This window comes from Dendrobates tinctorius, unplaced genomic scaffold, assembly GCF_039654945.1.
Source record: "Dendrobates tinctorius isolate UK_male_01 unplaced genomic scaffold, ASM3965494v1 ptg000062l, whole genome shotgun sequence".
Lineage (NCBI taxonomy): Eukaryota > Metazoa > Chordata > Amphibia > Anura > Dendrobatidae > Dendrobates > Dendrobates tinctorius.
The window spans coordinates 97,052-111,924 of NW_027361730.1; the positions used below are offsets into that span (position 1 = coordinate 97,052).

General features: G+C 45.2%; 1 protein-coding gene across 1 annotated transcript in view; it reads left to right on the forward strand.

Moving 5' to 3' along the window:
* LOC141092872 (uncharacterized) overlaps nucleotides 1-14,873 on the forward strand; it is a 135,491-nt gene that overhangs the window by 68,232 nt on the left and 52,386 nt on the right. Inside the window, exons 10-11 of the mRNA XM_073579181.1 lie at nucleotides 13,476-13,659; nucleotides 13,861-13,960. Coding sequence (XP_073435282.1) covers nucleotides 13,476-13,659; nucleotides 13,861-13,960 — 284 coding nt within the window. The remainder of the gene's footprint in view (nucleotides 1-13,475; nucleotides 13,660-13,860; nucleotides 13,961-14,873) is intronic.

The following is a 14,873-nucleotide window of genomic DNA, read 5'->3' on the forward strand; positions in this document are numbered from 1 at the left end:
AAAAGTTTACATACCCCGGAAGAATTTTTGCTTTCTTGGCCTTTCTCCTGAGAATGTGAATGATAACACCAAAACTTTTTCTCCCCTCATGGTTAGTGAGTGGATGAAGCCAATTTTCCAGGGCGTCCACCTGACAGCACCATGGAGGATGTCCTCCTCCTCCTTAAAGGGACAGGAAAGCACACGAGAGGTTAAAAGGTCCTGTCCCACCCCCTTTCCCTCAGTGTTTTTCCTGTCCCTGCATGGAGGGACACACGAGAGATCGATGCGCAAGCTTACCGGAGGGGCTCAGGGGTATCGTGCGGCCATTCCAAGCCTTCCCCCTGTCAAAAAGCCCAGGGCCGAAACTTCCCGGTGGGGAGTCCCTCTGCCCCAAAGGCCAGAGAGCAGGACGACGCTCCTCGAGGGAGCCACTCCTCCTGGTGGGAGGCTCTCGGCTCCAAGCATCGGACCGCGGGATCCAGGTAGCAGTGTGGAGCAGGGTCCCCGCAGGCAGCTGGGCTTCTGGGCGGACGACGTCACAATCAAGCGCTGTCAGGGGCACAGGCGGCGACGAGCGTCCGGCTGGAACGTGGAAGTTGCCGGCGCGTGGGTCCCCGCCTCTCGCGAGAAGACGCGCGTCACTTCCGGTGACGTCACGAACGCCGGGTTTGAACCTCAGCGCGTGCTCCAGGGGAGAGAGTCTGTCTGGCAGCGCAGGAAGCGGCGGCAGTGGATGCAGGAGCACCGACGGATGGAGGGGTAAGTGTGCCTGGCGCAGTCCATCCCCCCCCCCCCCATATAGCCAGCCCCACAGCACAGGACGGACTGACCCAGGCTGGGAGAAGCAAGGGCTCCCTTTTCACGTCAACCTCCAGATCTAGGAGGCAATGACGCCTTAGGTATTGAGGGAAGACTCTGCCACTTCGCAAAAAAATTGTGCCCAAGTTACCTGCAACCAGTGGGTCCTCAGAACCATTGCGGAGGGCTACAACATAGAGGTTTTTCTCCACTTTCCCCCACTGTAGTCCCGTCAGACTTCGCCATGTGGACAGACATACAAGATGTGGTCAGTTCAGTGGTTATAGTACCTGTTCCCCAGACAGAGATGGGCAAGGGACACTACTACTCCCTGTTCTCCATCGCAAAACCATCCGACGAAGCCAGAACTATTATAAATTTTAAAACCCTTAAAATGCCTGGGTCAGGTACATAAGGTTCCGGATGGAATCGATTCGGTCAGCAATACATCTAATAGACCGGGACGCTGTTATGTGCACCCTCGACCTGAAGAGGGCTTACTATCAGGTCCCGATCCATCCCTCATCCCAGAGACTGCTAAGGTTTGTCGTCAAACTACCGACCTGGACCTGCCACTTCCAGTTTCAATGCCTCCCATTTGGGCTGGCTTCAGCCCCCCCGAATCTTCACAAAGCTGGTAGCGGAGGTAGTGGCCTACCTGAGAAGCCAAGGAATCGTGATTATACCATACTCTCCTGGTGGCAGGATCCAAAGAAGCACTCATTCGAGACAGAAACCGAACAGTCACGGTAATGGAGTTCCTCAGCTGGGTTATCAACTGACAGAAGTCAGACCTGATACCAGAGACCAGGAAGGTCTTCCTTGGAGTTCTAGACTCAGGAGGCAGGATATCCCTGCTACCAAAAGAAAAGCAGGAGACATTTCAAGACAAAGCCAAAGACCCCTTGAAGCACCGCGCCTCCATAAGAGAGGCAGTGAAGGGTTCTGGGCCTAATGACAGCATGCATTCCGTGCGTCAGGCTCCGTTTCATTCGAGACCCTTACAGGAGGAATTCCTCGCAATATGGGACCGGCGTCAGTCTTCACTCGACAAACCCATAAAGTTGCCAGGCCGGGTGAAGAGATCTCTGCGGTGGTGGACACTGCCCAAAATCCTACAGGTGGGCGTACTAAGGACCACCTCTCCATACGTAGTAGTCACCACAGACGTCAGCACGTGGGGATGGGGAGCCCAAGTAGAAAGGAAGATCTTTCAAGGAAGATGGCCAGAAGACATCAGAAACAGATCCTCCAACTTCAGGGAACTTTATGCGGTCTGGGAAACCCTGAGGCGAAACCGGACTATTCCTAAGAAATCAACATGTCCGACAACGTAACAGCGGTTTCCTTCCTGAAGCACCAGGGAGGTCCCAGACATCGACCACTCCAAGGCCTAGCTGAGAGAATATTCTCCTGGGCAGAGGGAATGATCCTCTCAGTAACCGCAATTCACCTGGAGGGTTCCCAGAATGTGGTAGCAGACTACCTAAGCAGACAGCACGTCTGCCTGACAGTGGGAGCTAAACATAGAGATATTCCACCAACTGTGTCAGCGTTGGGGGACCTCCAGAATAGACCTATTCGCAAATCGAAAAAACTCAAAGGTCTCCCTCCAGATTCTACTCCTTGAACCCAGTGGACCACCCGGAAGGTGTAGATGCCCTGAGCCTGGTCTGGGAAGAACCCCTCTTACGCGTTCCCACCACTGGCACTCATCCCGGCGGTACTCTGAAAGATCTGCGAAGACTGTGCGAAGGTGATTATGATCATCCCATACTAGCCCAGAAGAAGCTGGTTTCCCCTAATGGGGGAAATGGCAGTGGAAAGCCCAGTCAAGCTCCCTCTAAAGAAAGATTGTCATCCACCAGGGCCCGATCTGCCACCCGAATCCGGCAAGACTTCACCTCTCGGCTTGGATCCTGAAAGGGCTTATCAGATCAGATTATATCTACCCTACAAGCTAGCAGGAAGCCGGGTACATCCGCAATATACCGGAAGATATTGAAGAGGTTCTGTCTGGTGGGTGGCAGATCAGACTTCGTGGCAGGTACCCCTGACCTCCCTATCGTCCTAAACTTCCTACAGTCGGGGTTTAATAAAGGCCTTAAGCCCAGCACTTTAAAGGTCCAGATTTCGGCCCTGAGCTCCTTCTTTGATTACCCTTTAGGTTCTCATCCTTGGATAGTAAGATTCATAAGGGCCACGCAATGTCTACTCTCTACGATCAGGCAGCTCACCCCGCCTTGGGACCTTGGCTTGGTCTTCGGATCCCTATGTAGGAATCCCTATGTCCCCAGTGTAGAGATGTCCATCTCAAATCTAATTCGGAAAACAGCCTTTCTCGTAACCATCACCATGGCTAAAAGAATAGGGGAAATCCAGGCCCTGTCCACCAGAGACCCATATCTCCAGATCAGAGAAGACCTATAATCCTCAGATTAGACCTGGCATTTATTCCAAAGTTAGCCTTTTGCCAAAATTTAAACCAGGAGATATTGTTACAATCATTCGGTGACAACCCCCGTAATGAGACAGAACAGGGTTTCCACTTGCTGGATGTGAGACATGCTGTTACAGACTACCTAGAGGCCACCAACAGTTAGCGTATTGACCCAAACCTGTTCATCCTTTTTGGGGGTAAAAACAAGGGGGGGGGGAAGCCTCTAAGGAATCCAGCGCAAGATGGATTACTTCGGTAATCTCAAACGCCTACCAATCTGAAGGCGCTAACCCGCCAGATGCTCTAAAGGCCCACTCTACAAGGGCAGTATTGGCCTCTTGGGCAGAGCGAGCGGGCGCCTCGGTGGATCAAGTCTGTAGAGCAGCTACCTGGGCCAGACTTGACACATTCTTAAAGCACTACAAGCTTGATGTGCTATCTGGTCAACAGACCTCATTTGGGGGAGAGGTTCTCCAGGCGGTAATCTCACTGAGGAGGTGTTTTGGTACTCTCCATGGTGCTGCCAGGTGGATGTCCTGGAAAATAGGTATTAGACCTACCGGTAATGATGTTTCCAGGAGTCCATCCTGACAGCACGGGTAGTTCCCTCCCTGTTCATGTTATGTCATATGCTGTAATATGATTTTGTCATTAAAGTGTTATTTGCATTATCCACGCTGTGGTACTCGTTAAATCACTGAGGGAAAGGGGGTGGGATGGGACCTCTTAAACTCTCATGTGCTTTCCTGTCCCTGTAAGGAGGAGGACGCCCTCCATGGTGCTGTCAGGATGGACTCCTGGAAACATCATTACCGGTAGGTCTAATACCTATTATTGTCAAACTACTGTTTTTTTTGTTTGTTTTTTTTTTTAATCATGACAACCCGAATCATCCAAATGACCCTGATCAAAAGTTCAAATACGCTGGTGATTTTTGCCTGATAACATACACAGAAGTTGACACACATGGGTTTGAGTTGCTACTAAAGGTAGCCTCGTCACCTGTGACCTGTTTGCTTGTAATCAGTGTGTGTGCATAAAAGCTGAGTGAGTTTGTGGGATCCAGACACTCTTGTATCTTTCATCCAGCCACTGACGTTTCTGGATTGTGAGTCATGAGGAAAGCAAAAGAATTGTCAACTGATCTACTGGAAAAGGTAGTTGAACTGTATAAAACAGGAAAGAGATACAAAACGACATCCAAGGAATTGATAGACAGTCATCAGCATTCAAACTGTGGTTAACAAATGGTAAATCAAGGGCTCTGTGAAAACAAAACCACAGTCAGGTAGACCAAAAAAAGTTTTGTCCACAAATGCCAGGAAAATTTTGCTGGATGCAAAGAAAAATCCACAAATATCAGCTGAAATACTGGATGCACAATAAGGAGGCACTTGAAGAAAAACTGGCTGCATGGTCGAGTCGCCAGAAGAAAGCCATTACTGTGCAAATGCCACAAAGTATCTTGCCTATAATATGCAAAACAGCACATAGACAAGCCTCAAAACTTCTGGAACAAAGTAATTTGGAGTGATACCAAAATTTGAACTTTTTGGCCACAAGCATAAACGTTACATTTGGATAGAGGTCAGCAAGGCCTATGATGAAAGGAACACCATTCCTACTGGTAAGCACGGAAGTGGATCACTGATGTCTTGGGACTGTGTGAGCTACAAAGATAGAGGAAACTTAGCCAGACCGGAAGCTGCGCATGGGACGAACTTGGATGTTCCAACATGACAACAATCCAAAACACAAGGCCAGATCAACCTGTCATTTGGCTACAGCAGAACAAAGTGAAGATTCTGGAGTGACCATCTGTCTCATGAACTCAATATCATTGAGCCACTCTGGGGAGATCTCAAGCGTGCAGTTCATGCTAGACATCTCAGGAATTTACAGGAAACAGACTTTTTGCCAAGAAGAGTGGGCAGCTTTACCATCTGAGATAAAGAACCTCTTCCACAACTACCACAAAAGACTTCAAGCTGTCATTGATGTTAGAGGGGGCAATACACTGTGTATTAAGAAATGGGGTATGTAAACTTTTTTGATCAGGGTCATTTGGATGTTTTGGGTTGTAATTATGATTTAAAAAGAGAAAACACAGTTTGACAATAAATGGCTTCACCCAACCACTAACCATGAGTTGAGAAAAAGTTTTGGTGTAATCATTCACCTCGTCTGAAAAAAGGCAAAGCAAAAATTCTGCCGGGTTATGTAACACTTGAGCATATCTCTATTTATGTATTTCATATAAGTATGAGCTTGTCTCTTTGTCACCCACATAAATAAGTTAGGTTTTAATTGCCTATTAGTATCTCCTTGCTTTTTTTGATTGCTTTCAGTTTAGGTGACAAAAACCTGGTGACAGATTCTTTTTAAATGTAATCCTAGTTACATTGCCTCCAAAGTCAAAAACGTTGCCAAAAGTAGTTTTTTTTTCTATTGTTGTAAAGTGCATTAGACTGTTTTCTATTAACCTCTTCCTGACCAATGACGCCAACGTAGGCATCATGAAAACCTGTGCCAATACAACCAGTGACTCCTACATTTGCGTAATATTATAAATAGCATTCCTGCGGGTGACCAGGGTCACTGAAAGGTCACACGACCCGCAGGCACAGGAGCCTCTGTGCTTCACCCCCCCCCCCTGTGGCGACAATCGCTCTTATTGGCTGTTGAAAGTGTGAAACAGCCAATCAGAGTGATTAGTAATATTTCATAAATGAAATTTGAAATATTACAATCCAGTCATGGCTGATGCTGAAATATCATCGGCCATGGCTGGACACAGCTATATGACCGCCCCACCTCACTCTCTCTCTCTCTCTCTCTCTCTCTCTCTCTCTGCGGCAATCTGCCACCGCCATCAGTATCACCTCCCCTCCCCCCCCCCCGGTACCCACCGAGTCCTGCTGTCGCTCCCGATGTCCCGCCGTCATGGATCATGGGCACCGCCATCTTGGGCGCATGCGCAGTGTGCCCGTCGAATCTGCAAGCTGCAGATTACATTCATTCATTTTGATCACTGTGATAGTGATCAAAATAAAAAAAAATAGTAAATCACCCCCATAGGTAGGGACAAATAATAAAATATCCGAAAAATAAATTTTTTTATTTGGGATTAGGGTTAGGTGTATGTTTGGATTAGGGTTAGGCTTGTGGTTAGGGTTGGGATTAGGGTTAGGGATGTGTTGGGGTTAGGGTTGGAGTTAAAATTAATTATATCTTAATTGTGCACTTTGAAATTCTCGCTCAGTGTGTAACAAACTCTCCTTCATCCATGACTTCTTCCTTTCTAATTCTCTTAACCTCCTGGCTCTTACTGAAACCTGGATCCAGCAGTCAGACACTACCGCTGCTGCCGCTCTTTCATACGGGGGGCTACACTTCTCTCATACCCCAAGATCAGACAATAGAGCAGGTGGAGGCGTTGGTCTGCTCCTATCACCAAAATGTACCTTTCAGGTTATCCCTCAAGTACCCTCACTTGTCTTCCCTTCTTTTGAGGTCCATGCCGTCAGACTCTACACCCCCTTCTCCATGCGAGTGGCGGTGGTGTATCGTCCTCCCGGCCCCTCCCATCAGTTCCTGGATCATTTTGCCACTTGGCTTCCACATTTTCTCTCCTGTGACATCCCTACCCTCATCATGGGAGATTTCAACATCCCCATTGCTCTTCCCCTCTCACCATCTGCTACTCACCTTTTATCTCTAACCTCATTTGGCCTTTCGCAGCTTACTAATTCTCCAACGCATGAAGACGGAAACTCCCTCGACTTGGTCTTCTCTCGGCTTTGTGCAGTGGATGATTTTGCAAACTCCCCTCTCCCGCTCTCTGACCACAATCTTCTTTCATTCTCTATAAAGAACTGCCAGGCTGCTCAGGTCACCCCCACTGTCCAGACTTATAGAAACATACAGGCCATTAACACCCAGAAACTTATAATGAACTTGCAGTCTTCATTGGCCCCTATCTCCTCCCTCTCATGTCCTGATTCTGCATTGAAGCATTACAATGAAACACTTCAAAGTGCCTTGGATGAATTTGCACCCCCTATAAATAGAACACCACAACGCAGACGGCGACAACCCTGGCACACGGTGCAAACACATTTCCTGCAGCGGTGCTCCAGGTGCGCCGAACGTCTGTGGAGAAAATCCAATCTACACGAAGATTTCATCCATTTTAAGTTTATGCTTAGAACATACAACACTGCCCTTCACCTCTCCAAACAAGCCTATTTCAACACCCTCATCACCTCACTGTCCAATAACCCGAAACGTCTTTGACACTTTTCATTCTCTACTCAATCAAGAGTACAGGCCTCAACCACGGAGCTCCGAGCTGACGATCTGGCCAATTACTTCAAAGAAAAAATTGACCAGATTCGACAGGAAATTATCTCCCAATCACCTCATACCATGCACTGTCCTCCCTCCCCCACTGCATCTAACTCACTCTCTGATTTTGAACCAGTCACAGAAGAAGTAAGCAGGCTCCTTGCATCTTCTCGCCCAACTACTTGCACCAGTGACCCATTTCCGTCACATCTCCTCCAGTCCCTTTCCCCTGCTGTCACCCCTCACCTAACTAAAATATTTAACCTCTCTCTCTCTCTTCTGGTATTTTTCCCTCCTCATTTAAGCATGCCATCATACATCCACTACTTAAAAAAACCATCCCTCGACCAAAACTGTGCCGCTAACTATAGACCTGTCTCTAATCTTCCCTTCATCTCTAAACTCCTGGAACGCCTGGTCCACTCCCGTTTTATCCGCTATCTCTCAGAAAACTCTGTTCTCGACCCTCTCCAATCCGGTTTCCGCTCTTTACACTCCACTGAAACTGCCCTCACTAAAGTCTCTAATCTGCTAACGGCTAAATCAAATGGTCATTACTCCATGCTAATTCTCTTGGATCTCTCTGCAGCATTCGACACTGTGGATCATCAGCTCCTCCTCACTATGCTCCGTTCCATTGGCCTCAAGGACACCGTTCTCTCCTGGTTCTCCTCCTATCTCTCCGACCGCTCCTTTACTGTATCTTTTGCCGGTTCCTCCTCCTCTCATCTTCCCCTTACTGTTGGGGTCCCCCAAGGATCGGTTTTAGGCCCCCTCCTCTTCTCCTTGTACACTGCCCCTATTGGTCAAACAATCAGTAGATTTGGTTTCCAGTACCATCTCTATGCTGATGACACCCAATTATACGCTTCTTTTCCTGACATCACGCCAGCCTTTCTAGAAAACACCGGCGATTGTCTAAACGCTGTGTCTAATATCATGTCCTCAGTATATCTGAAACTGAACCTGTCAAAGACTGAACTCCTTGTGTTTCCTCCCGCTACTAATGTACCTATACCCGACATTGCCATTTCTGTGTGTGGTTCCACTATTACTCCCCAGCAACATGCCCGCTGTCTTGGGGTCATACTTGATTCTGAGCTTTCCTTTGCCCCCCACATTCGATCACTGGCTCGCTCTTGTCATCTGCACCTCAAAAACATTTCTAGAATTCGACCTTTTCTTACTTTTGACTCTGCAAAAACTCTTATTCATTCTCATCTCGACTATTGTAACTCTTCTAATCGGTCTCCCTCTTACCAAACTCTCCCCTCTCCAATTTGTCTTGAATGCTGCAGCCAGGATCATATTCCTCGCCAATCGTTACACCGATGCCTCTACCTTGTGCCAGTCATTACACTGGCTACCCATCCACTCCAGAATTCAGTATAAACTTATTACCCTCACCCACAAAGCTCTCCATGGCTCAGCACCACCCTACATCTCCTCCCTTGTTTCAGTATACTACCCTACCCGCGCCCTCCGTTCTGCTGATGACCTGAGGTTAGTATCCTCAATAGTCAGAACCTCCCACTCCCGTCTCCAAGACTTTACACGTGCCGCGCCAATTCTTTGGAACGCACTTCCCAGGTCAATACGATTAGTCCCCAATCCCCACAATTTTAAGCGTGTCCTGAAAACGCATTTATTCAGACTGGCCTTTCGCCTCAACACATTAACCTAATCTATCCCTGTGTGGCACAGCCAAAAGTTTTACCATGACCAGATTTCCCGCATCATGTTCCCACATGCTTTATGCATCTATTAGCCCTCTGTGTCTGTACTGTCACACACTTAACATTATGGCTGGTCCATACAATCAGGGCAACTGTTACCACCCACCTTTCGTGTCTACCTCTTTCCTCATAGACTGTAAGCTTGCGAGCAGGGCCCTCTTTCCTCTTGGTATTTGTTATAATCTACTGTATGTGATTATTGTTATGATGTAATGTCTATTGTCTTTACAAATCCCCTCTGAAATGTAAAGTGCTGCGGAATATGTCGGCGCTATAAAAATAAAATTTATTATTATTATTATTATTAAGGGTTTCCACTGTTTAGGCACATCAGGGGTTCTCCAAGCATGACATGGCGCCACCATTGACTCCAGACAATTTTGCATTCAAAAAGTCAAACTGTGCTCCCTCCCCCTTCCAAGCCCCGATGTGTGCCCAAACAGTGGTTTACCCCAACATATGGGGTATCGGCGTACTCTGGAAAAATTGCACAATAGCTTTGGGGTCTATATATCCCAAAAACGCCTACTAAATGATGGCACTTCAAACTCAAATACATCAAACTAGACAGAGAAGTTCAGCCATAAAATTACAACTTTATTTAAACCAATAGTGTACAGCCAATAAAATGCATATTAAAAGATGCCAATCCATACACCGAACAAGGAACTATGCAACTATATATCCTATGTGGAAAAATGTACACAGCAGGGAGATCAAAAATACAAATGCCTGAATGGTAACTGCTCAATCAGCATTCCCTGCAGGGTACATAATGTATCCTCAATGTACAATACTCATAAGTGATGATAGTAATATGTACAGTGTACATAGCACCCAATATGTGACTGTCCGAAGAAATGACGTCATTGCCCAGACCATATGTAGCTATCTTAACATCTACCATGTGCTGGTCGGAAACAGTTAGGCCACAATGTTGGCAAGGTGCATAATATGCATGGGAGTGCAGAATACATTGAGGAAATATAACACCATACAAGGTTGTATATTTCCTCAATGTATTCTGCACTCCCATGCATCTTGCTTACAAGTGTGGGGATTATATGGTGACTGTTTTTACAACATGCCCAATCTTTCATTTGTGGGCAGTCATTGTTAATGCTAGTCAGATTGAGATATCTTATTGATCTTTATTGTTTGTAGTAGCTGCTTTCTACATCTGGAAACGCCAGTGTGATCGGTGTTCATATGAATCTGCACATTATGCACCTTGCCAACATTGTGGCCTAACTGTTTCCGACCAGCACATGGTAGATGTTAAGATAGCTATATATGGTCTGGGCAATGACGTCATTTCTTCGGACAGTCACATATTGAGTGCTATGTACACTGTACATATTACTATCATCACTTTTATCATGAGTATTGTACATTGAGGATACATTATGTACCCTACAGGGAATGCTGATTGAGCAGTTACCATTCAGGCATTTGTATTTTTGATCTCCCTGCTGTATACATTTTTCCACATAGGATATATAGTTGCATATTTCCTTGTTCGGTGTATGGAATGGCATCTCCTTTTAATATGCATTTTATTGGCTGTACACTATTGGTTTAAATAAAGTTGTAATTTTATGGATGAACTTCTGTGTCTAGCTTTGGGGTCTAATTTCTCCTGTTACCCTTGGGAAAATAAAAAATTGGGGTCTAAATTTATTTTTGTGGACAAAAAATATATTTTTTTGATTTTTCACGGTGCTCTGTTATACACTTCTGTGAAACACTTGGGGGTTCAGAGTGCTCACCAGACATCTAGATAAGTTTCTTGGGGGGGGGGGGGGGGGGTATAGTTTCCAAAATTGGGTCACACTTGTGGGGGGTGTTTTCTACTGTTTAGGCACATCAGGGGTTCTGCAAACATAACATGATGCCCGCAGACCATTCAAAATGTCACTACTTCCCTTCCGAGCCCCGACGTGTACCCAAACAGTGGTTCCCCCCCACATATGGGGTACCAGTATACTCAGGACAAACTGGACAACAACTTTTGGGGTCCAATTTCTCCTGTTACCTGTGTGAAAATAAAAATTGCGGGCTAAAAAATTTTTTTTGAAGGGAAGAAAAATTTTATTTTCACGGCTCTTCATTATAAACTTCTGTGAAGCACTTGGGGGTTCAGAGTGCTCACCACACATTTAGATAAGTTCCTTGGGGGATCAAGTTTCCAAAATGGGGTTACTTGTAGGGGGTGTTCCAATGTTTAGGCACACAGGAGCTCTCCAAACGCGACATGGCAACCGCTAAATATTCCTGCATATTTTCCATTCAAAAAGTCAAATGGCGCTCCTTCCCTTCTGAGCCCTGCCGTGCGCCCAAACAGTGGTTTATGACCAGATATGGGGTATCGGTGTAATCAGGAGAAATTGCCCAACTAATTTTAGGATCCATTTTATTCTGTTGCCCATGTGAAAATGACTAAAACTGATGCTAAAAGAAAATTTTTGTTGGAAAAATTAAAATGTCCATTTTTTTCCTTCCATGTTGCTTTAGTTCCTGTGCAGCACCTGAAGGGTTAATAATCTTCTTGAATGTAGTTTTGAGTAGCTTGAGGGGTGCAGTTTATAGAATGGTGTCATGTTTGGGTATGACCCCTCAAAGTGACTTCAAATGTGAGGTGGTCCCTAAAGAGAAGAGAAAAAAATTTTTTTGTAAAAATGAGAAATCACTGGTCAACTTTTAACCCTTATAACTTCCTAACAAAAAAAAATTTGTTTCCAAAATTGTACTGATGTAAAGTAGACATGTGTGGAAATGTTATTTATTAACTATTTTGTGTCACATAACTCTCTGGTTTACCAGAATAAAAATTCAAAATTGGAAAATTTTCACCAAATTTCCAAAGTTTTGTTTTTCACAAATAAACACAAAAATTATCAACCTAAATTTGTCACTAACTTGAAGCCCAATATGTCACGAAAAAACATTCTCAGAATCGCTAGTATCCGTTGAAGTGTTCCGGAGTTATTACCTCAAAGGGTCAATGGTCAGAATTGGTAAAAAATGGCCTGGTCATTAAGGTCAAAATGGGCTTGGTCATGAAATGGCTTAAGGGCCACCACAAAAAGAAACCTGCTGTCATACGTTAGAACCTTCTGTGGAATTTGGCGTTTCCAATCTTGGATATTTAGTTGCATGGTGGTGTTTGTTTTTTTTTTCCTTTTCGCTTTACTTGACAAATACCCACATAGAGAAAAATTAAGTTTTATTTCTTATATCTTTTGGTTTAGTGTCTTATTCTCGTTTTATTTCTGATGTAATTAGTTAGGCTTCTCTTACACTTGCTTGATTTCTGTGGGGCCGCAAATACGGCTCGCAAAACTACATCTGAGCGCCGTGTTCCATATGGCCGTGAGGGCCGTGTATACGGCCGTGAAAAAATATCGAGCTTGCTCGATATTTTTCACAGCTCACGGACACGGCCTCCATTTAAATCAATGGTACCGCAACAACAACGGCAGCTTGTTTTTGCGGGACACCATATTTGCGGTTAGCCGTTTTTTTTCCCTGCAGTTTGTTACAACAGGGAAAAACGGTGATTGGAGAAGGGTTTTTTGCAGCCTGTTTTTGTGGGAGACCGCAAAAATCATGGCAATATGGCCTGCAAAAAAAAGGCATGTGTAAAAGTAGCCTTACACATGTACAAATAAGGTCAAGCAGGAATGAGTGTTAAAAATGGAATAGGGTAAGAGCTGCAGCACAACCAGCATGGAGCTGGATTTCAGACTCCCAGGCTCCCATTACAGTGTAGCTATATTGCTGCCAACTCCTTATTGTGTTGCCTTTATGGGATAGAACTAAACAGTGGTTACTACCACAAAGAAAATAAAATAAGTATCATTAATACCTAGGAACTCTTATATAAGCTTAAAGCTAACAATTCTAGTTTAGTGTAGTATGGTATTTTTAAAGGGCACACTGTTGGCAAAAATGAAACGCAGCCTTACGCAGTCTTCCCAGTTATTCATAGGTTTCAATGGCTCTCTGAACTCATTACATTACTATTTTATTGATCTTTTAGATTTATGCTAGAAACTCCATTGTGTACGCGAGGTTGTTTTTGTTTTCCTATTTAGTTATTACAACTAAAATATTGTGTATTGTATTTTAACACATTTTATTTCCTTCTGCCATCTTGTGGAACACTGCAGTATATCTGCTCAGAGTAATTTTGCATTGGGAGCAGTGGTGAATGCTACATTTGGCTCCATTATTGAATTAACCTTCTACATCACTGCACTGATAAAGGGGGCGAGGGAGAATGACAAGTGCTATGAAGAAGTGGTGAAGTCTGCCCTGACTGGCACATTGCTGGGGTGTGTCCTCTTGGTTCCTGTGAGTGATTTGCATTAAGTACCCTTGATGTCATGTAAAGTGTGTTGTTGCTGTTGTGTGTTTTTTTTTTTTTGTTTTGTTTTGTTTTTTTTTTGTTTTTTTTTAGTAGTTTAACTTTTAAACCGTTTGGTAAGAAATCTGTTTGGGATAAGATAATTCAATGAATAACTTTCAGAATACTTGTGCTGTATTTACCTACAGGGCTTGTGCATGGTGATTGGAGGAATTAAGCATCAGGAACAAAGATTTAATAGCCGTTCAGCTGGTGTGGGCTCTGCTCTGCTCTTCATTTCTGTTGGAGGTGAGACTCCTGTGCATTTCTAGGAGTATGCTGCTTATTGTAGTTTAGGAGAAGTCAGAACTTTATTTAAAAGCGCTAAATATACCATGGAGGTATATACAGAATTTAGAATTAAAACCAGAATTGAACCAGAAGGGAACTAAAGGTAACTGTACACAGTCACTGTAAACAATGTTTGTTTGTTTTCTCTTTCACCCCTATAATCCTTCACTTTCTGCTAATTCCCCTAATCCCTACTCCTAGTAAGGAACTGTTCATCTCTTTTTCAATCCTCCCCATCCACCTCACCTCCTCAAAACTGTTCCTTAACATACAATCCTCCGTCTCCAAACAGACAGCCCCCTCATGCCCTCTCCTGCTCCCACCTGCTAACACTTTCTCTGCTCCTTCTCACTGCTGGTGATATCTCTCCAAATCCTGGTCCTCCTCACCACATTCCCACAGTCATTTCTACCTCCCATCCATGCTCTATCACAAACTTCCGTAACCACTCCAACCTTATACCCATTCACCCAGCCCCCGCTTCCCCAGTCCTACTAACAGGAGCTCTGTGGAACACTCGCTCTGTCTGCAACAAGCTTTCCTACATCCATGATCTTTTTGTTACTACCAAACTTTCCTTCCTCGCCATCACCGAAACCTGGCTCACCCCTGCTGACACAGCCTCTCCTGCTGCACTTTCATATGGTGGCTTCCACCTTTCTCACCCCCCCGTCCCAGCAGCAAACATGGCGGAGGAGTTGGTTTTCTCCTGTCAGATACCAGCTCCTTCACACCAATCCCACTGCCACCCTCTGTTACCCTCCCTTCCATTGAGGTGCACTCTGTGCGCATCTACTCCCCCTCCAACTGGCTGTCATCTACCGCCCCCCAGGGCCAGCCACCACCTTCTTTGACCACTTCACCACATGGC